Source organism: Drosophila rhopaloa, unplaced genomic scaffold, assembly GCF_018152115.1.
Source record: "Drosophila rhopaloa isolate 14029-0021.01 unplaced genomic scaffold, ASM1815211v1 contig_178, whole genome shotgun sequence".
NCBI classification, from domain to species: Eukaryota; Metazoa; Arthropoda; class Insecta; order Diptera; family Drosophilidae; genus Drosophila; species Drosophila rhopaloa.
In genome coordinates, this window is record NW_025335059.1 from 2,444,440 (window position 1) to 2,465,415 (window position 20,976).

Genomic DNA, 20,976 nt, shown 5'->3' on the forward strand with positions numbered 1-20,976 from the left:
CCGCAAAAATCAATAACAGCACGAAGAGTTGCCTCCTAGAAGTAGGCAATAATTTCAGAGCTTAATGGGGGTCTCAGTGTGTGTGCTTGCACTTAGAGAAAATCATTAAGATTAGCTCTGTTTTTATTTCGAGGTTAACAAAGAACATAATCACTACTTTAAAAGAGTTTGCCAAATTGAAGAACAATTATTATAGAATATAATAATTATAATAATAATATAATTTTAAAAAATTGTAATTGTATATTTATCGAAAGATAAGGACATATACATATAATCTAAATATTAAAATATTATTTTAAAGCAATAAAATAAAAAAATCGCAGTTTTATATTTGTTTGTTCAGTGTTTGTTTGTTCGCTATTATAATGCTTAATAAGGCCAATAAAGCATTTGCAAGTGGGTTTTACTCACTTGCGGTGGCGGTGAGCCGCTGGCGGAGCACTTAAGCGATATTAATGGCCCGGGACGCACGTTCTGCTCAATGAAGGTGTAAATCAATTCCGGCACAGTGTCTGCGAAATAACGAGAAAAAGGGGGTTGCGGAGCCCTTGATAAATGCCAAAACTCCGGCTCATAAACTATGCACATCGATGTCAACTCACCGCCCAACTTCAGCTCAGCCATCGCCTGGGCACTGGCGCGTTGATTTTCCACGAGACACTGATAGACGCCGCGGTCGCGTCGTCCGACATTTTGCACCAGCAGCGAGCTCTTCGACAGGAACCGTATGCTGCCCGGGGCGAACAGGGGTTAACGCCGGGGTTAAGAAAGGCAAACAAGAAAAAGTGTTAAAAATGCCGAGCTTGGCAAGCAAACTTTAACTGCTGAAAACTGACAACGTTGCACAAATGGGGAAGCGGGTCCCACAATTTGCCATAAACCCACTCCAAAACAGGCACATGTGTGCACTGAGAGAAACTAACACCCTCAATTCTCTATTTATATATTTTGTATTTCCTAGCCTTAAATAATTTTTCTTAGCCAAGGTAAAATATCTAGATCTTTTTCTTTGTTAGAAATCAAGTTTATCTCCTTATGTAAATTTAATTTTGTTTTCTTCAAGTGCAAAGGATATTTGTGCGCTTTTGTGTTTGTCGTAGCCTTTGGCTCATTCATGCGAAATTTGTTATTTATTTTATTAGCATAAGCATAAAAATTTCTGCTTGATTTGTAATGCTGATTCGCTCGGTCTCCCATTACCCATTCGCATTTCGCATTCTTATCCTTTGGGCGATTTTCCTTGGCCAACAGCTGGCCATGCCCATATATTTACATATGTAGACAGAGCTATAGGTATATAGGTATATAGGTATAGATATATATGTATATGCGTAGAGAGCATGCGATGTTTGTTTTTGCCGGATTGTTTGCCAGCTGCTGCTGCTGTACAAATTTTGCGTGTGAATTTAGTTTGCCTTCGGTTTTGCTTTGGCCCTGGGCCCGGCCAACGTATTATGCTGATTTCGTGTAATTTGCATTAAATTATCAAGATGTGTCCAGGCCATTCGGGCGAAAATATGCACAAAGCAAAGGATTTCCCAGAGGCCTAGGTAAGCAATGCGAGTCGGGGATTTGCATACATTAGGCGGGGAGAATCTGTGGGCGGTTTGCTTAATTAAAAATAATAATATCCACCTTTGCCTCGGCAGCTGCAAGATGTGCTATAAACTAATTGCAAAACCAATCGACACAAAACTGTACACAAATATTTATGCAGCTGCATTTTCAGTGCCAACAATCAAAGTCTTTTGAGCACTGACCTTATACCCATTTTTTTCGGTTTCGGTTTTCTGACCAAACAGGGCAAAGCTTTTAAACAATCAACTGAAATGAACTGAACTGAAATCTGAACGGCGGTTAAAGGGGATACAATAAAAATACAAAAATCCCTCGCTCGTTGCCAGCCACGTTCATCAATAGTAATAATAATAACAGTAACAATAAAACATTTTCGCCAGCCGAAATGCCCTAACAACAGCGGAGTGTAATCTATGGATTTTTTCCCGCTCTTGTTTGTTTTCCATTTTTTCATATTTTGCAGTTGGGTCGGAAGGCTTTTCGCAACTGGCGAAACTGATAAAAATCGAAATCGGCAATACAATGTTGCATGCCTGTCTGTCTCTGCCGCTTGTTCCTATTTCACACAATCCCCACCGGGAGTTTCCATTCCCCCGTCAATTCCCCGCCCATCCGTCCGTCCAATCCCAATACCAGATATATTTTTGGGCTCCGGCTATACTTACTTATCCCTGCCGGTGGTGAGTGCATTATTCGCCTGCAGCGGTTTGCCGTTGTGCAGCCAGTCGATGGCATCGATCGCTGAACCCGTTGTCGTACAATTGAAATTTGCCGTTCCGCCCGAATTGACAATTTGAACTTGCGGCAATATATGCACGGACACATACGAATTGACACTGAGTCGAATCTCTATGCGCTGCTCCCCAAACTGATTCGAGGCCTGGCAAATCTGCAACGAGAGTGAGGGCAGTTAGTGCCAGTTGCTCGAATTTTTTGCCAGGGGAAATCCCCCATTTACAGTCGAACTTCTACACAAAATAATGTTACTCGTTAAAGCATAGTATTGAATAGTTACTAGTATTACAAAATTACTCATAACCTTTTTTTGCAAATTTACACATTAATATAAATATATTATATATATTATACTTAAATTTTTTTCGGTTTTAAAAGGAGAAAAACTATTGAACTAAAAGACTATATTAAGGCATATTTATATTATATTATATATAAATTCTCCTGACAAGGTTTAAACTTTACGTTTAGCTAAAGTTAATAAAAAATTTATTTTTCACATAATTTTTTCGAGCTAGTGAATATTTGTCTCTTGGAAATTCGACTGTATTCTGTACTTTGTAGCAAGGCATATATACAGATTCCCAGCGGTTGGCAGTTTGACGGTTACTTACCCACTTGCCCGCATCGCGTTCGTCAGCATTTTTGATGAGCAGCAATGTGCGCGAAAGTATCACTCTTTGTGACGAGGGTATGGGATAGAGGGCTGCCGAGTCGGAAACACGATACCAGCTATAAATCAGAGAGCATATATATGTAAAGATGGTTGGCAAAGCCTTCTGTTAAAGGCACAAACTCTTTATTGATTTAAATTTAGGTTGCTCCTGAACGAACTGAAACTGCACAGAGTATCTTTATCACATGCCGGCACACACAAATCAATAAATTAATTTTATTTATTCAGACTCACTACATTTTATGCAGAAAATTAAATTTTTACTCTCCTCCCGTACAAACAGAATTTATTGAAGCATCCCCAAAGAAATGTTCACTGCAAACATGTTCATGAAAAATTCGTTGAAAATCGCAATTATATGTGGCTATTAAAAAATGAAAAGAAAATTCAATGAATCTATATGGTTTCCATTTAAAATAATACTTTCAAAGGGTGTACAATATGTAGTCTAGACAAATAAATCATGTTTATTTCGTATACAAAATTAAATTCATTGCTGTTTACTGAGAAGAATAGTTGACCTTCTAAGCGTTCTGTATTAGGCACAAGCTCTTTATTTGGCAAACACAAACTGGAAACTCAATCAGTTACAGAATCACACACGAAATCAATAAAACCAGGAAACTTATTTTGTTATTCTAGCCACAACCACGCTTATATTTGTGCTGAAAACCAAATTATCGCACTGCTCCAGCGTTTATAGTAATCAGTTGGGAAATGCGTTCCCCTTGTAAAATATTCCAGGCACTTTTCTTGTCTGGCCCAGCGTTTATTTTTTGCCATCGGGAACTTTGCTCTTAGCATGTTTGTTTTGTGTTTTTCAGCTGTCTGCGTCCTTGTCGCAAATGTGTCCTCTACATATACACGTTTAGAAATTCGTGAGGGGCGCTTCAAGTGTTTAGAACTGCATGAAATTTTAATAAGCCATGCTAAGTGAAACGGACTGTTAAATTATGCTACCCTATAGGGGGCCCTGCTAACTGTTTTATTTTGCTAATTATCTGTGAAGAGCTGAAGCTAGGGGGTTACTTGATATGTGTTATTGGCCGAACTTTCTTGAGCCAAAATTGCTTTTTATTGTTTGGCCAGTAAAGTGTTGACTTCTGTAAGCCGATCCTTTGTGAGTGGGTAAACAAGATGATTAAGTTACTCGAAGACCATGTGTGTCTGTCGATTGGCTTTCCAGTCTGTGCCTTTATTAGTTTGTTTTCTTTTTTTGGTATTAGCACATGGCTTCCTTGCGCCCGTAGAGTCACCTAATTAGCACTAAAACAACAGTCCCTAATATGCAATAAAGCCAGCATCCCCAGGCAAACATTCGAATGCACTTAAGGGCTGTCTATAATCTCCAACCCGGAACCTCGTGATGTTATTTTATTGCCAGCTGCTTAGATACTTAGATACAGATACCCCCGTACCACACAAAACAAACCAGGCTGTGTGGCCTGAAACTCGGTTAACTCACGTAAATATGGGGAATGGATTGCCCTGGATATTGCACGGCAGATGAACATCGTTGCCACGCTCCACGTGAATCTCCATCACCGGTTTTTGGGTGGTGCGAGGCGCCAGATTCTTGCTAAGCTCTGGGAAAGTACGAAACATTAGGAAGGGGAAAAATCATTATTAAAATGTGGCTCCAATATATTATTTATTATAATTAAACAAGTTAAAAGTTATAATTAAATTGATAACAGAATTCATATTCGATAAATTGGGACTGTGGGTTAATTAATTCAAAAATGAACAAATTTATAAATATTTGTATGTACTGAATTTTAAATCATTTTTCGTACCATTGAATTTTATGAGGATTCATATTAATAAGCGAAAAGTGAAATCATAAAATTGTGCAATCCATTTATTTAGGTTAGAATACTATTAAGGTTATTAGATGAAATTTCTTTACCTTTGACCTGAAGCATTACCGCATCGCTGCGCTGCCGTTCGCCATTCAGTGTATTTGTCACCAGGCAGCTGAACTTCATCAGACCATCCTCGGACCGAACGGACCGCACATAGAGATCCCCGGAGGCGGCCAGGACCACATAGCGACCCGCTGTTAGAAAATCATAAACTCAGGTCACACAAATGACAAGTGCAAAGGAAAAATCAAAGCTTGCTGCGCGGCACATGCCGCGTATACGCAATATTCGCCAATAAATGTCATCCGCCCTGTGGGACCCGACCTGAACGCTGCAGAAAAACTGCAGCTTCATTGCCAGCGAGCAACAAAAAGGAATCGTTGGCACATAAATTTCAGCTACCGATAAACTCCCCCGCCTGTTAAAATGTGGCAACACTCACCGACATCCGACAGATCCGGCAGCAGTATCTCCTCGCCTCGATGCCAACTGGCCACGCGCACATAGGGACGCACATATTCGGGAATGGCGCACTTAATCAACGCCGAATTTCCCAAATAGACTTCAGTGTTTTCCACGTGCACATGGAATTGACGACGCACCACTAAAAGAGCGAGGGCAAAAAGAAAACGAAGCGGTTCAGAACTGGCAACAGAAACCAGAGAAAAACTGGCCGGAAATTACAATTGCAGTCGTAATAATAATAGTAATTAAAAAGAATAACAAAAATTATTTTGTAAAACTATATAAAAATCTGTTATTTCCACTTGTAATAATTTCAAGTTTTAACATATAAATATTTATTATATATTGTAATAATAATAGACTTTGGCAATCTTTGTTTCATGGGCCCTCTGGCAACAAATATAGTGAATATGTTACCAATATTAAACGACCCTCATTATATTAATGGTCTTTAAAGTTTTAACATACCACCATAAAACTATTTGTGTTAGCAACTGCTAGGTAAGGCTGATATTAAGTGGCTGTATGTGTGACACCATTACCAAATTCGAACCTGTGCTGCTATTAATTTGACCGCAGCTGTGAGTGCAGGACTGGGGAATAAAAGTCAACAAACGCTGCTGTCTGCTCGCCGTCGCAAACTGCGCATACAGATGAGCGCATAAAACGCTTTCGGGCAGCACAATCCTTGGCTGGCAGCCTCGATGGAACTGGGCCCAATAAACGGGGCACAATGCAGAATGGCTGCCGTTTAAATGAATGAAATTGCTTAAAATGACATGCAAAGCGGAAGTTGAAGAGCAGCCAAAATACTCGAAGGAAGAAGTGCTCCAGCGAGTGGAAAACGGAGTGACACAGATGATACACATGGAAAATGCAAAGTGTAAATATTGAATGAGATTTTAAGCGACTATCATGAAACGTTGGTATTTTCACTGTGGGCTGCCGGGGATTATGGGGAAGGGGATTGTGTTTGCTTAAGGCCAGGCTGTACAAATACGACCGAAGTGCCCCGCTTTCGAGGTCAAGCGTTAAGAGGCAGTGCACACAGTGAGTGCATAAAATAATTAAGTTAATTTCAGAGCCCCTAGAAATTTGCAGCTGGTCAAGTCTGTCGCATCGATCACTGCTCGAGAGTTGGCAGGAGATTCACAGGATATTAATGTTATATGAAGTGGAATAGAAGGGGTGGAAAAGTGGCGCACAGGTGACATCCCAAGGGCTGCCAGAAAGCAGAATCGTAAAGAATGCCAGCACAACGAACGTGAGCAGCTTCAAAATGTTGTCAACATAATGCGGACCACTATCTCTTTGCTTCGGCAGTGTTGCCAACTTGGCTGGTATCCAGCCAAATCGGGCTTAAATTATTTTTAAAATTTCTAGATCAACTTAAATTATCGTAGCCGAAAATTTCTTATAGTGTATAGGGAGTAAAAAAGTATAGAACCACAGATTGGCTTGTTTGTAAAAATTTTAAAAATTTTCAAATGAATTATTAATTATCAAAAATTAAATTAACGTTTTAAAAATAATTTTTTTTAGAAAATGTTAAAAATGTTAAATATATATAAATGTTATAAAACCGATAAAGGTTTTATTTTTACTGTGCAGTAAGACAATTAGCAATTCTTGTGAAAGACGTATTATAATTTTAACTTCTTCTTTTGGTAATCCATAGTTGGCAGCACTGCTCTCCTCAAATCGAAACTGTAGTAAGTAATGTTAATGGTGGCAGCGCATTCTGCACTCCTCGCCAACGGCCAGCTACTTTGGCACTCCGCCCGTACTAGGACCTATCCCGTAGATGTACTATAGCAGGAAACACTCACCTGCCTGCACCTGAACATTGCGACTCAGGACGGTGCCCGCCTCGTTGCTCGCCCGACATCTGTAGGTGGCCTCGTGCACATCCGTGCGATAATATTGCGCCAGAAACGGTGGGAAGTGCAGTGTGCCGTTGCCTGATATTTTCCTGCAAGTACAAAAGCATCGCCGGCGAACGCCGAAATGCAATATTTTAGTGGGCGCATTCTTTCGGGGTTTCTTCTGCATATTTATTTATTTATTTGCATTTGGGTATGGCGAACGTGGAGCACAAATTTGCTTCACAAAAGCGACAGCAAAGTGGCTACCATTTGCTGGCGAGTATTTTGTACCAGAAAGTACAAGGGGCGAAAAGTGTGAATTTACATAAAAATGCAATAAGCTTAATGCCTGGGGGCATGTTGATCTTAAATGATGTGAAACGGCCTAAGCTTCTATCCTTTCATAACAAAAAATATGTTCTTGAAAAAACTGTCTTTTAATAAAGCAGGCTATACAAAAAACTGTGTATTAAACTATTTATTATTTATGTATTTTAAAAAAGTATAGTTACAAAATATGTACAATAGATAATCTCACTTAACGACAGAATTAATAAGGAATTAAAATTCAAAATCCTTTTCAAAATCTTATTAAATGTTTAGTTTTCGACAAGCTTCACATGCTTACTAGCTTGTTCCTAAATCGGAACGTTAGCTAACATGAGTTGCAGAATCAAAATTTAAGTCCCCTCAGGGCTTTAATGCATTTGATTAGCTCTGTGGCTGTGGATCAGTCCAAACAACAGCCCATCAACCTCCCATCACATAAGTCAGAATCTCCACATTCCGGCCCTCCTCCACAGTCCAAATGCAGTTGCAGTCTCAGTACCGCTAATCATCTCAACTCCAGTTGCAGTTGGGGCTAACAAGCTATGAGACAACGATGAGTGCACTTAAAAAATCCAGGGATACCTTTTCAACTTATCTTGTTTTCTGATGAAACATTTCCCCAAAAAGATTATAAATGATAAAAAGCAATTAACGTTTTCATTTATCTCTTTAAAAATATAAGTAAACAGTTTAAATTTTCAAAAAAAAAAGGATGAAGTTTACCAATATAACATATCTTATTGTGATCTAAGAATAATGATTAATGCCGAATTAGTAAGCTAGCCTTTTTTTCAAGCGATTATCATAATCTATCATCATTTTTCCTGTGCAACTAGATGGGATTTTGGCTTGGCTTGGTCTGATGTGGCATACTGAATGCTGATGCCGAGGACAACAAGCGAGCCAACATCAACCGAAAAAGAGAAAACTTCATCAAGCGCTGTTTTCAAAAATGTTTAAGTGCCAGCAATTTGTTTACGTCTATTGCGTTTGCCTTTGCATGGAGCCCAGCAAAAAAAAATGGCTCCGAGCTCCGTGATCCCTGTCAGTTTTCCATTTTCCGGAGTCAGTCCATCCGTCCGTCGGTGCAGTAGATAAGTACACGTCCTATATACTCGTCACTTGAACTCAACCATGCTCTTTAGTAGCTTAAAATAAATTTTGTTTCATTTCTATGCACTGCCATCGCAACTGAGTTTTGTGCACACTTTTTTTTCGGGTCTGCCAGACTGACAGTCGTCGACATATATACACTCGTATAGTCGTTTTGAATCCCCGGCTTACGACCGTGGGTATGTGTGCGAGATCACGTATTTGAAATGACATTTCATTTTGCGAAACATAAAAATTCTTTTAGTAAATTTGTTGCCATATGTGAACGGCGCCGTGAGTTTATACATTTTTATCTCCGTATTTATTTTCGGGTCGTGCCATAACAAGTGCGCTATTTTTACGATTTATCTACTTTATATGTTTCCTGTTATTTCAATATATTTTTTTATTATTTTTTCTCGTTATATAATAATCCGTTTAAGAGCACAGACAATGGATCAACAGCAATTTGTTAACAGAGCTCTAAACCAAACAAACGGTTGCATATATGCAAATACCTGCAGTATGTTTGCAAAGTGCGTTAATTTTGTTGAGTTCCGACTAATGGTTTCCAACAACATAACCGCAAATTATGGCCTTACTTGTGTGAGCCACTAATGTACTCGCTTTGATTAATGCTAAAGGCGTGTGTACATTCGCATTCAACTTGTCATGCGGCAAAGACTGCGTTTTTTAATATTTTAAATGCTCGCACACATGTCACCCACAGACGAAATAAATAGAAAAAAGCCACGTGAGGTATAGACAGTTGGGGACAAGTTATTAGCACTAAGAAGGTAAGAAGCTTTATTCTATTCCATTTATGTTATCTTGTTCCAAAGGATACTATTCTATTCTTGATAATTAAAATTATTTAAATAAAATTCTAACCTGTTTACTTTATTTACTCTTCTGCGAAAATATAAGTCCAAAATGGAAAAAAATAGACTTTATTTTGGTGTAACATTCTACAAAAAGCTTGTTTACTGCTATTATGCTATCCACAAATGTATATGAGTATTGCTGTGTCTGCAACTTGGTTGCATTACTTTTGTGTAATTTCTTTGGCCTTTTCGAGCAACAAAACCAAAAGCGCGTCTTTTGTCTGCCTCCCCCGCATTGTTGTTATTTCTGCCTTTCAAGCATTTCCATTGAAATTGTGGCCACAAAAATCGCAGAGTGATCAAGGGGATGTAGGAGGAGTTTGGGAGCTTGCTTCGTCTGTTAACATTGATTTTCACAGCTTTTCGCGTCGGTGTCTTTGCGCAATGTCAATTAAAACGAAGCAATTCGGGAAATAACTTTAATGCAACCCGCAAAACTGAAGCCGCAGCAATGTGACTTCCGAAACCGCCGACGGAAGCCACACGACACATACTTATGGGCGCCAACTCCCAACAATAACAGGTACACTTGGAAAATATTATAGGCACTTATTCCTATATATGGCATCAATTAAATAAAAATCAGTCGTCAAAAATATACCCAGTTAAGTTTTGTTGAAGGGCATTAGGCCATTTTTTAAAGTCCTTTCAAGTCCTTTTTCGATGAAACACTTTTTTAAATACCACAAATATTATTTCAAATATTATTACGAAGAAAAAAAATTTTTTAATTGCAGTGAAAATTCTAAATGACGACGCACCCCAAAATATTAAGCATACAGAGCGGGACACTTTTTTCCCAGTGTGCTGTGGACATCCGCTTATTACTACCCAAGTGCATTGTTGGGGACACCGCAGGAACTTACCTGAGGCCCGGCACCTGGGTGGCGAGTGATCCGTCGCGCAGGACCCAGGACACGAGGGGCGGCGGAGTGCCGTGGGCGGTGCAGCTCACCTGGGCGCCCGTGTCGTTGCCGAAGAGCAGCCGGGGAGCGGGTTCCAGCAGGAATGTGGGCACCCGTAAGCCGCTTGTGGCCAAAAGGGGTGTGGCAAGCACTGCCAGCAGCAACGCTCCCAAAAGCAGCGCTAAAAATGGGAAAATGTAGCAGGTTAATTACCAACATTGTCGTCGCTATATAGTTTGTTTAAAACTTTAATGCCGCCACAGCTGCCGGCATTTTACAGACTCTGAATGTGTGTATTTTGTGCAACTCGAGTGCAACTCATAAATGCGGTTAATTTGGATTCGGTTTCATCCGCCCCGCCGCCAGCGAACGCTTGGTGCAGATTCAGACTCACATTTAGGCAGCACTTGACTTCTGAGCCGAGCCACTTGGGCAGCGGTTTACCGGCTACAGCCCACAGTCAACTTTTTTCATATATTTACACAGTCTATGCTATTCGTTTGTGACTGGCTGAAGGCTACAGGCTGCCAGCTCTTTCAGCAGCTGGAGCAACCATAAAAACATAGTTACCAAAAGTGATACTTAAATTAAGAAGACTAGAATAAACCCACTTTGTTAGTTAATTTTGCATATTTTTTATACCTTAATAAAAATATACAAAACCTTAAAGAAAAAAATATTTTAGTTCTTAAGACCTTTAAATATTTACTTGATATTTAATTATTTCAAATGGAATAGTTAAAACCTTTTGAAAAAGTATATTTATAAAAATTGGGATATGTCTAAATCCCTAGAAAATATTTTTAAAAAAATTCCTTATGGTATTAAAATACTCAATTGAATAAAATTAAATAATATGAGGTACTACAGCTTCGAAACTTACCTTTTCCCAAGACTAGACAAGGAGGCTCTAATAAACTCATTTCGTTGCATGAAAATTCAATGTGTGGCCTGTAGAAAATTTAATTTAGTTTCGTTTATTTTTCCAGCAGCTTCTTCTTGTATCCGGATTGTTTGTTTTTCCAATATGAACATATACTGCTCTTTCTGTGTGGCTTTGCTTATGTTTGGCTTTTGTTTAAGCCCCTTGCTGCTGTTATTATTTCTGTTTCTATTTGAAAATGTTCAGTCGTTTCTGATGTTCAGCCACCTGAAATGCATAGAAGACGAAAGCCAACAGTTTAATTTACATATGCATTATGAAAATGTTTTCCTTTCTATTGTTTTGCTGCCAAAAATGTAAAACTTTGCATTTTTAAAGAAAAAAAGGTTAGTTTAGCAATTATAAATCCGCATGGACTCAAATTAAAATAAATACGGTCAAAGGGATTTCTTTTATGTATAACTTCGGTATGTATGTAACTAAAGGTTTGAAGTACTTTTGCTATAGTGTGTTTTATTTCTAAAACAGAAGTTTTGTTTATGTACATTGCATATTCAAAATGGCATTTAATTTTGTTTCCTTTTAAAAAAAATAAGGAAACTTTAAGTCAATAATACAAAAATAATAATTTAATCAACAAAAATGTTTATATTCTCTGAAAACATTTCATTCACATTTCTATATAATCTACATGAATAAGCGATTATTTTGCGTTTTATTTATTTTAACTATTTCAAACATTTTTCTATGTATAACTTTAAACATTGTGCATGTGAAGTTCAAATTATTTTCGATGTCAATTTTATAAGCTTTTCAGCGGGTTGCTGCCGGAGCTGCGTAAACAATCCAAAGGACAATTACAACAATTTGAAATACAGAATACACAAAGTGCTATATAAATATGCCCGAAACTCGACAACACAGGCCGACAGAGGCGAGAAATCAACATCAGTTCTCTGAATTGGGGGCTCCTATTCTGGTAATACCCCAAGAGAAGCAACCTTCACATACTGAATACACACATCCCGAACACATCCTGCTTTTACATTGCTGTAGAGCTCTTGGCAAATACATTTAACGAGTATTTATGAGCGAGCATACGAAATGAATGACTTTTGCCATCATTAAATTTTATTTGGCATGGCCCCGGCCAAGTTTTCCCCTTGCACGAGCTGCCGACTACAATGAAGAAGACATAAACATGTTTTGAGGTCGAGAACCAGGAGTTGAACAGCCGAGTGAAAAAGCTCGGCAGAATCCTTTGCCGCCCATCTCGATTTTCTCGTCTCCTTAGTCAGTCGGGCACTTAGCTTAGCGACTAAATAAACATCATCATGACACCCATTACACACAATCGACAGGCTTTGGATTCTACAGTGAAAGAAAATTAAAGTCGATTTAGGCATTTAAAAACTCCATGTTTCGTGTTCTATTAGGCATTTTTACATTTTATAATTACGCAAAAATTAGAAAAATTTATTTAATGCGAAAAAAATAGCTAAAACTGAAAGTAAGTACAGGTATCTATATTAAAACTAGCTCAAAAATTATAAAATATATGCGATTATATATAAAAATAAATATATTAATGAAACATACACACAAAGAGGAAAATGTTTGAAATGATTTTCATCAAACAACAAGTTTAATCACGGTCTATTAAGAAATGTAATTATTGGGAGATTTATCATATTTCAAGATTCAATAATGTTGTCTTGCTTTTAAAAACCCAATTCTCTAAGATAAATCATAATTTTCTGTCTGTATTTTCGGGGCTGGTGTGTGCGAAGGACAAACAGGGGGCGAAAAAGTGGGCGGTGAGGGTCACACTGAAGAGTTCTTTTAATGTTTGCAACTTGACACCTTTTCAGCCGGCACATATGGGCGGAGGCATCTCTGTGTTTGCATTTAATTGAGAATTTAAAATGATTTGTTTATTCTGGCAGCGTCTTTTGTTGAGCGATTTGCCACGAGCAATTCGTTTCTTTGCTCAGCACTTGGACGGCATCGTCCTCAGCGTCCTTAGTCCTTGCAAGCTAACACACAGTGGGAAGGGAAAGGCTGCGTGTGGGTGTTAGCTCTTTCATTTTTAATGAGTTTTTATTTTCCACGCCTTTGTCCCGTCCAACTGTCTGACTTCGGGATCCTTTTTGCCGGCGGAGGTGGGCCAGCTTCAGCTGACAGGATACAAGCCGCATCCTGCGCCCCTCGTCCTGCGCTCTCGCAAAGCGATTACTTTGGCTTGTGTGTCGGGTGTCATAACTGCTAACTGTCAGCAAATTTGACACTAAATATGTGGACACCGCTTTAGTTGTGTCACTCTGGATTATATAAGCTTTTTATAACTGGGTGTTGCCGCTTGGCGCTTTTGAGCTCTTGTTTATTTATTTTGGTGTGATGTGTGGCGTTGCTTATAATAACTGTTTATTTGGTTTGATAATCCGGGGGAATTCGGCGTTATTTTATGACTAGCTGGTTGCCACCAACATTTCCCTAATTGACAATGAATAAAACACTGTGTAACGGGCTTTTTGAGCTTAAAGTGCTTGTAGTTGGTTTCGGAAAAGGCACATAAATAAATAAAATAATTTATTTTCAACCAATTTTTCAATAAATTGTGACCAAATTTTAATGCTTTGCAAACACCACTCTTTAGGGAAACCTTTAATTACTTTTTATAACTTACTTACACTTTTATTAATGACGGGATCAATGACTAACAATATTATTTAAAAAAATTCTTTGAAATATAATTTTGGTCTCTTAATAAGCCCGATTTTTATTAAATAGAGCTTAAAGTATTATCCCGGGAACCTAATAAAAACGTTTTATTTTAACACATACAATTTGGTTAAAATTCGAGAAGCCCATATAAAAGGTAGGTTTGCAAACTGTTCTTAGAATTTAATCTGAAAACTGCTGAAATTTTTCTTTACTCCCTCCAATTAGGTGATAAAAGGCTCATTATTCGTCGTCCATTGAACTTAACCATTTCGTACATTAGGTTCATCTCCGCCAACGTGGAAACAATTCGTAGCAGGGCAATCAATCCTGCACAATGGAATCCCCGAAAACAGGCCACCTCCCTTGCTGCAGCTATCCAATGCAACGGATACTCCTTGGGAGTCCTTTGCTCAGCATGCACCTTGAGCTCACGAGTGGATGTTTTCATTTTTTATTTCTCACCTTTTTTCCCCACTACAGGATTTGTGTGGCGTGAAAGGCTTTAAGTGCGGAACGCCACAACAAACAGCAAAAGCAATAGCGACGGCAACAATTCAAAGGCAACATGGTCATGCCTTCATGTGTTGCCGAGGCAGTCGAGCGAAAATCACCCCCTGATCCCAAAAACACTGAGGGAAAAAAGTGCGATCTCAAAACGGGAGTTTAGTAATAGTAACTTTAATTTATAGTTTAATGGGGAAATATAATTACTTGAAGCAATAATAATTGTCAACCTGTGGTAACCTCCTAAGAATCTCGGAATTGTTATTTTACACAAAAGACACTCAAAAAAAATAATATTTTGGGTAAAACTTATACATATTTAACCAATGTGAAGGGAATTTATAAATTCCGTTAAAATCAACTTATAAAATACAATAATTGCATGTTAAATAGCTCCCATTCAATTTTATACAGAGGTGGTGTGTTATTTTGTTCAGTGGCTCTCTCATGTCCTGGCTGAGGTTAAACGTTGCTGCATCCGCCGCTGCCACGCCCTTATCCGGTGAAAAGGAGTGGGCGTGAGAGGTGGGTGGGCGAAAAGGGGTGGTGCCCGTAGTTCAGGCGTTAAGCAATATAATTTTTCTTGCTTTGAGAAGGAGCTGTTGAATCGTTTTAACTCTCGTCACCTGCAATGTTTGTTTTCTTTTTGTTCTTGCATGCAAAAGGTGTTGCATATACGAACATTATAGTACATATTCGCAGCACTTTGGGGCGGATGTGTTTGCGTTTAGCGCTGGTTGACAGCCTGGCAATTTATATGCCCGACATCCTGTCAGCCGGGCGGTTTAAAGGCGACTTAAAGCCGCAGCCCCAGCAATTTCCTGTTGGCAGCACCCACTTCTGGGTCCCGTAGCTCCGGCCTAATGCGAAATACCCGGAACAATGGATCCATTTGCACTCGCCCAGACTGAAGTGCAACTCTTTGGTTATAGCCAACAAAGGTTTGGGCCGCAAGTCAAAGAGCATCCGTCGCGGACCGAGTACTCGTAAATGGCCAGAGCTATAGCTCGGCTACGGCTACGAAACAAAACGGACACTGGAACAATGTACTCCCGACCTGAACGATAGTTCAGGATGAACCGAACTGAAATGAGGCTAAGACTACACCTAAAATAAATCTAAGTCACTTGTCAATTTTACAAACTATTTTGCAACTTATAAGTAAACCACTTTTAGAACTGGATATTCAATCGTATGCCAGTTACTTTGATAAAGGGTTACTTATTTTCATACAACAAAGAACTCTAAATCAAAAAAAATTTCATTTATAAAATTAATGAATGAACACAAGATATTTTAAATTCAAAGTGGTTTTAATTATTAAACAATATTTTTATTCCAAAGAGTTTTTTTAGAAAAAACATATTTTCAGTTCATGTTTCTTTTTGAAAGTCTAAGATCAGAAAACCATTTTAAATAAAAAGGCTGCAACTCATCATAAAGTAACTTTGTATCTTTCAACCAATAAGAAACTTATAGTTACAAATAAGAACATTCTTCCAATTAAAGTTACTAATTCATTAAAGAATTTACAAGAATGAATTTTCTCAAGATTTATTTCACTGTATTGAAGCATTGGTATCGAGGATGGGCCACCGGAAATGCAAAGGCGACGAGCCACCTAATAACATTTCGCCCTGCCCGACCCATTCAAATTGCCCCATCCCTGTCCCCTGTATCGCGTGTCCCTACAAATGTTTGGCCACCTTTTATATAACATCAATTCGGGCACAACAGCGGTTGTCTAGAAGGGCAACAAGAAGAATGAGGTACGGCAACAAAATGTAATGGGCGCGCATATTTTTTCTGCCATGGCAACTTTCTATTGTTCGCCGCCTGCCGTTGCAACCGTCCCATTGGATCCGGATTCTACAGATACATATATCTGCGAGGGTTCCAAAGCCAACGGTTCAGCGATGCTGCATTGTCACATTGACAAACCCCCGAGCTTGCTGGGCTGAGCTCTATCTTTGTTCCTGGCCCTCTGGCGCTTTCGAGTGCCTTTGTTTGGTCGCTGTTGCTGCACAGTTAAAAATTTCTTATGATTTTTTTTATAAAATATATATATTTTATAAGAAAAAAAGATTCTAGTATTTTGAAGAGATAAGATAGTCAGGTAGGAAGGTCCAGTTAAGTAAATATAATTTCGATAATGCTTTTCAATTTATATCAATACTATAATATATATATCTGCGAATAATACATTTCTAAACAAATAATAAAACAATCAAGTTTTTGACTTTTCACTTCTAAAGAAATATATTATTAATAATTTTTACAAATAAAGATTTTTTTCCTGTATACTGATGTTGCTGTCGTTCAGTGTGGGGTTCTTGTTGGTATTATGAATAAAGTTGACTTGAGTGTATTGCGAGGACGTTGGCCATGGCGGTGACATCGCTGGCTTGTCTAACAAATAAATTTAATTGGTACAACCGCTGCAAGCGAACTCTGCTCACAACTCTTTAATATTTTCCGCTTGATAGCAGTTGGAGGTGTCAAACGAGGAAGTAATTTAGCGTGAATGTGGAAGACATAAAAACGTAATGCGACCGCTAAATACAGCTGTAATGACAGCGTCAATTATGTCTTCTAGAAAGTTCAGTGGACTGGATAGAGAGTTAAAATCTTGTTCTTTTTTAAAAAAACACCTTCAAAGACAATTTGCCTATGCTAAAAAATATAAAAAGAGTTAAAAATGTATTAAACGTAAAACCCTTACGCTAGAGGCAAATAGGTTAAAAGTGTATTACCAGCACTAAGTTTATTATTCTTTTTATACGTGTGAAATATGCTTTACAAAAATGTTCACACATTGTCCCACTGAGAATGTTTAAAAGCCTTAAGAACTTTTCAAAGCCAAACTAGTATCAGAACAGAATAGCAAAGTGCAGTAGCACTCAGAAAAATGGGATAAAGGTGGGGTTTTTGTGAAACTCAACCGAATCGAATAGAATTCCAATAAAATGTAAATTTTTCCCTTGACCACATTCCTGTTCCTTTGTGCGCTCGCTATCTCGGGTTACTCTTCAAGATTGGCTTCACAGCCGCACCCGTTGCATACAAATATTTTCTGAGATTAAAATTTAATGGACACCCCACAGCCATGGCCCCCGATGGCCAGTCGAACTGAAATTGGCAGCCTTGTGCAACATTTCCAGCTTATCTCCGGGCAATGCATAATTCAACAGCTTTCCGGATCCCAGAAGCAAAAACCAGAAATGGGAGAAAACAAAACCAAAAAAACCAATTTTTGTTGGCCAAGCGGGCAACTCAATTTGCTTAGACTAAGCAACAAACAAGCACCGAAAACGGCGAATCATTCAGTGAAATTACCTCGTTATCTTGCAGTTCCGAAATCCTTCGTCCTGGCTGCAGGATCCGCCGCTTATGTGGAGTCGTCTGGCATAGGAATGTGATTTTATTATTTTTGGCAGCTTGCCCGGAACACTAACACATATGTCTGGCAGCTAACACATGCTAGATGGCGAAAAAAATCATGGCATATTTTGCGGCTGCATTCAACAATTGCCAAAAGGTGGTCCGCAAAAAAAGAAAGGCGTTGGAGAAAAGAGAACGAATCGCGGCCATAAATTATACGCAGTGCATAGACGGTAAATTTTTATGGACTTGTGACTGGGCAACGATTCTGGATTCTCTTTTTTCTCCTTTGGGACTTTCTCCGCCTTTCTTTTGGCCATTGTTGCCGCACTTTTATCACACTTTGATAATCGCACAGCACATGCTTCACGGCACGTCATCGCTGACAGCTCGATGGCCATTCGATTCAATTTGCCGCTCCATAAATTCCCGCAAAAAGTCACCGCTACATTTGCATTTTTCCCAACGAAAATATTTTCGTCGGTGTTTTTCCCGGGCTTTTCTTTTCCCGTCTTTTTACGGGGTTCACTTGGCCAACCTTTTTCACACTTTTCCATTAGCCAACATTCGGCCTGCTTAGCGCTCAAATTATTTCACCTTTTATTCAATTTACTTTATCCACTTGCCAGGGGTCCTTTTTGTGTTTGTGTGTGGGTGTGGGTTTGGGTGTGAGTGTTGTGTATGCACCAGTAGCTTCCGTTTCCGCTTCCGTTAGGATGTTAGGACCCCGTGTGCACACAAAGAGTAAGCGTTTCTGGGGGCCCAGCGAAAATCCACTTTTGTTACATTTTTTATGAACACATTCGTGCGGACAAATAACCCGTGAAGTCAGTAAAATCCACGATAAAACCAAACACCACTCACACGCACATATAACACATATAGGGGCGAACAAACAAAATGTCAGCTCTAAAATTGCGATGCATAGTTTTAGGCAGCGCCACACATACACAGTTAAATCTCACAGACGCCGAAACATTGATGTGTGCACTGAGAGAATGGCGAAAAGCGAGCTCAATAAACTCAAAATCCAATAGCTTTTTAATTTAAACTTGGTTAATTTTTAACATCACATTCAATTTTTCTGCTTTCTAGTCTAATAATTATACTTTAAATTAACTTTAATTCTTCACATACAAACTTTAAAGAACAAAATAAATTAGGAGATAATTTGTGTTAATATAAAATCATAAATTTTGGTCTCAAAAAATATATGTAATTTTAAAGGGTATCAAGAAACAGATTGCCTAAATTTTTAAGTCTAAAAATATACATTTTTTTAAAGGACTCGAAAGGATTTTTTTGTCTAAATTAATTTTTGTAGTTTAGCTATTTCTCAGGAGGAGTATTACGTAGACATAACTAGTTTCAGACGATATTTTTAATGATTTTAAGTCAAAATGGATTTTTGTAAAATTTGTTAAGTATAATTGGCTTTTGGTCTTAAAATTAATTGGTCTAAATTAATTATCAGCTTTCTCTCTGTGCACTTATCCCTTTATGCCCACACACACTGGCCCACACACATCCGTGCACTGGCCACTATCACCGTTGGCACTATAGTCACTCCCCGAGGCAGCATCCATTAATGCTTTTTCCATTAAATCCCCAAATAGTGCCTAACACACACGCACACTCGCTGGATAGTTTATCCTTGTGTGTGTGCCGATGCTTAACTAATACTAGAACACTACCACTGGCAACTATAGTTGCGATATCCCGATTTCGTCCGCTTGACACGTCCAAACAGTTCGAAACGCCGGCAATGACTGAATCCTGAAATCGTCCTCCGCCGCCGACGTCGCTGCAGGCGTCGCAGCGCTGCCCTCGTCCTGTCGCTTGGGCTTATCTCTGTCAGCGTAATCGCTTTGCCCCTCTCTGTAGCCTTACCACACCCACCCACCGCCTCCCCCTTTTGAGGCCGTTACTGCAACTGTTGCCACTCGTGGCCCACAATCGAACGACGCCGACTGCGACGCCGGCTGAGCAGTCAACGCTGCGCCGACGGCAGCGCATCTTTTCGCATTTCTCTTCTCTCTCAGGACTTCGATTCTCTTTGCTATCTGTCTGGCCAAATCCTTTGGGGGGAAAAAAAGAGAAAAATAAAATAAGAGAAAATATACAGAGGATGGGGGCGTAGTGGCGCTCACTTGTTGTTGCTCTGCGGTTGTTGACATTCCTATGAATGACTGAATATATTTAAATTATTAAAACATCTGTAGCATATTCATAAAAGTAAAATAAAAAAATATATTACAAAAAATTGTTTATTAATATCGTACAATAAGAGATTCTCTAATTTCGTCAATACATGCCAAACATTTATTTCCCTAAAATTGTATCGTAATTAACTGTTCCCGAATTATTTGATTATTTTTAATTTTGTTGTCTCAAAAAATAAATTAATTTGTTAATTAATAAAGTCATTTTAAATACATATTGTTTACCTTGACATTTAAATGGCTTACCTATAAGAAAAAAATGCAAGTTATATTATTTAAAACTACTAAAACCATATTTTTGATAATAACAAGAATTTCAATGCTAGTTTTGAATTATAAATATTTCACTGAAAAAAAAGAATTCACGTATTGACAACAATGAAAACAAATCAAAATTTGATTTAGTACATTTTGCCTGGTATTTGTGAGGAGATAAAATAAACACAAATCCTATCCCCTATATCATGCATGGGTTTCCTATTTGTATTTATTTCTCGGCCTTCCTATTCAATGTTAAATCCGCTTTTACTGCATTCCTACTGCATTGGGCACTTCATCACCTCTGCGGCGACATGTGACATCATAAATCACGCTGGATGTCCGCTGCACGAATGCCACTTTGGCGCCAAAAGTTATGCTACATAAAGCATGATACACATGCCAACAAAAACCCACACCACCATGAGCATCTCCTTTTTATTTTACTACGCGACTTTTAGCGTAAACTGTCATTCAGTTTTGCACACACACATTCTGTTGTTGTTTATTTATTTGTTTACCCTTCATTTTTCCCATCCAAGCACCCACAAAAAATTGGCCAGCACGTGTTGCTTTCCTGCGATTTTCTCTGCTGTCAACAAATTG

At 38.6% G+C, this 20,976-nt stretch overlaps 1 protein-coding gene across 4 annotated transcripts in view; it reads right to left on the bottom strand.

Moving 5' to 3' along the window:
* The window catches only part of LOC108037332 (Down syndrome cell adhesion molecule-like protein Dscam2), a 34,947-nt gene extending 15,300 nt beyond the window's left edge, over positions 1-19,647 (bottom strand). For 2 of the 4 annotated variants that reach the window (XM_044459112.1, XM_044459110.1), the window contains exons 1-12: positions 19,585-19,647; positions 17,846-17,989; positions 11,282-11,548; positions 10,360-10,579; positions 7,152-7,294; positions 5,300-5,461; positions 4,902-5,051; positions 4,458-4,578; positions 2,931-3,048; positions 2,247-2,470; positions 606-733; positions 415-515 (exon numbers count right to left, since the gene is read on the bottom strand). In XM_044459112.1, coding sequence (XP_044315047.1) covers positions 415-515; positions 606-733; positions 2,247-2,470; positions 2,931-3,048; positions 4,458-4,578; positions 4,902-5,051; positions 5,300-5,461; positions 7,152-7,294; positions 10,360-10,579; positions 11,282-11,321 — 1,407 coding nt within the window. In that variant the 5' untranslated portion in view covers positions 11,322-11,548; positions 17,846-17,989; positions 19,585-19,647. Of the gene's footprint in view, positions 1-414; positions 516-605; positions 734-2,246; positions 2,471-2,930; positions 3,049-4,457; positions 4,579-4,901; positions 5,052-5,299; positions 5,462-7,151; positions 7,295-10,359; positions 10,580-11,281; positions 11,549-17,845; positions 18,157-19,584 lie in introns of those variants that run through there. The other 2 variants (XM_044459111.1, XM_044459113.1) reach the window with 2 other exon arrangements.
* Between the last annotated feature and the right edge of the window lie 1,329 nt (positions 19,648-20,976).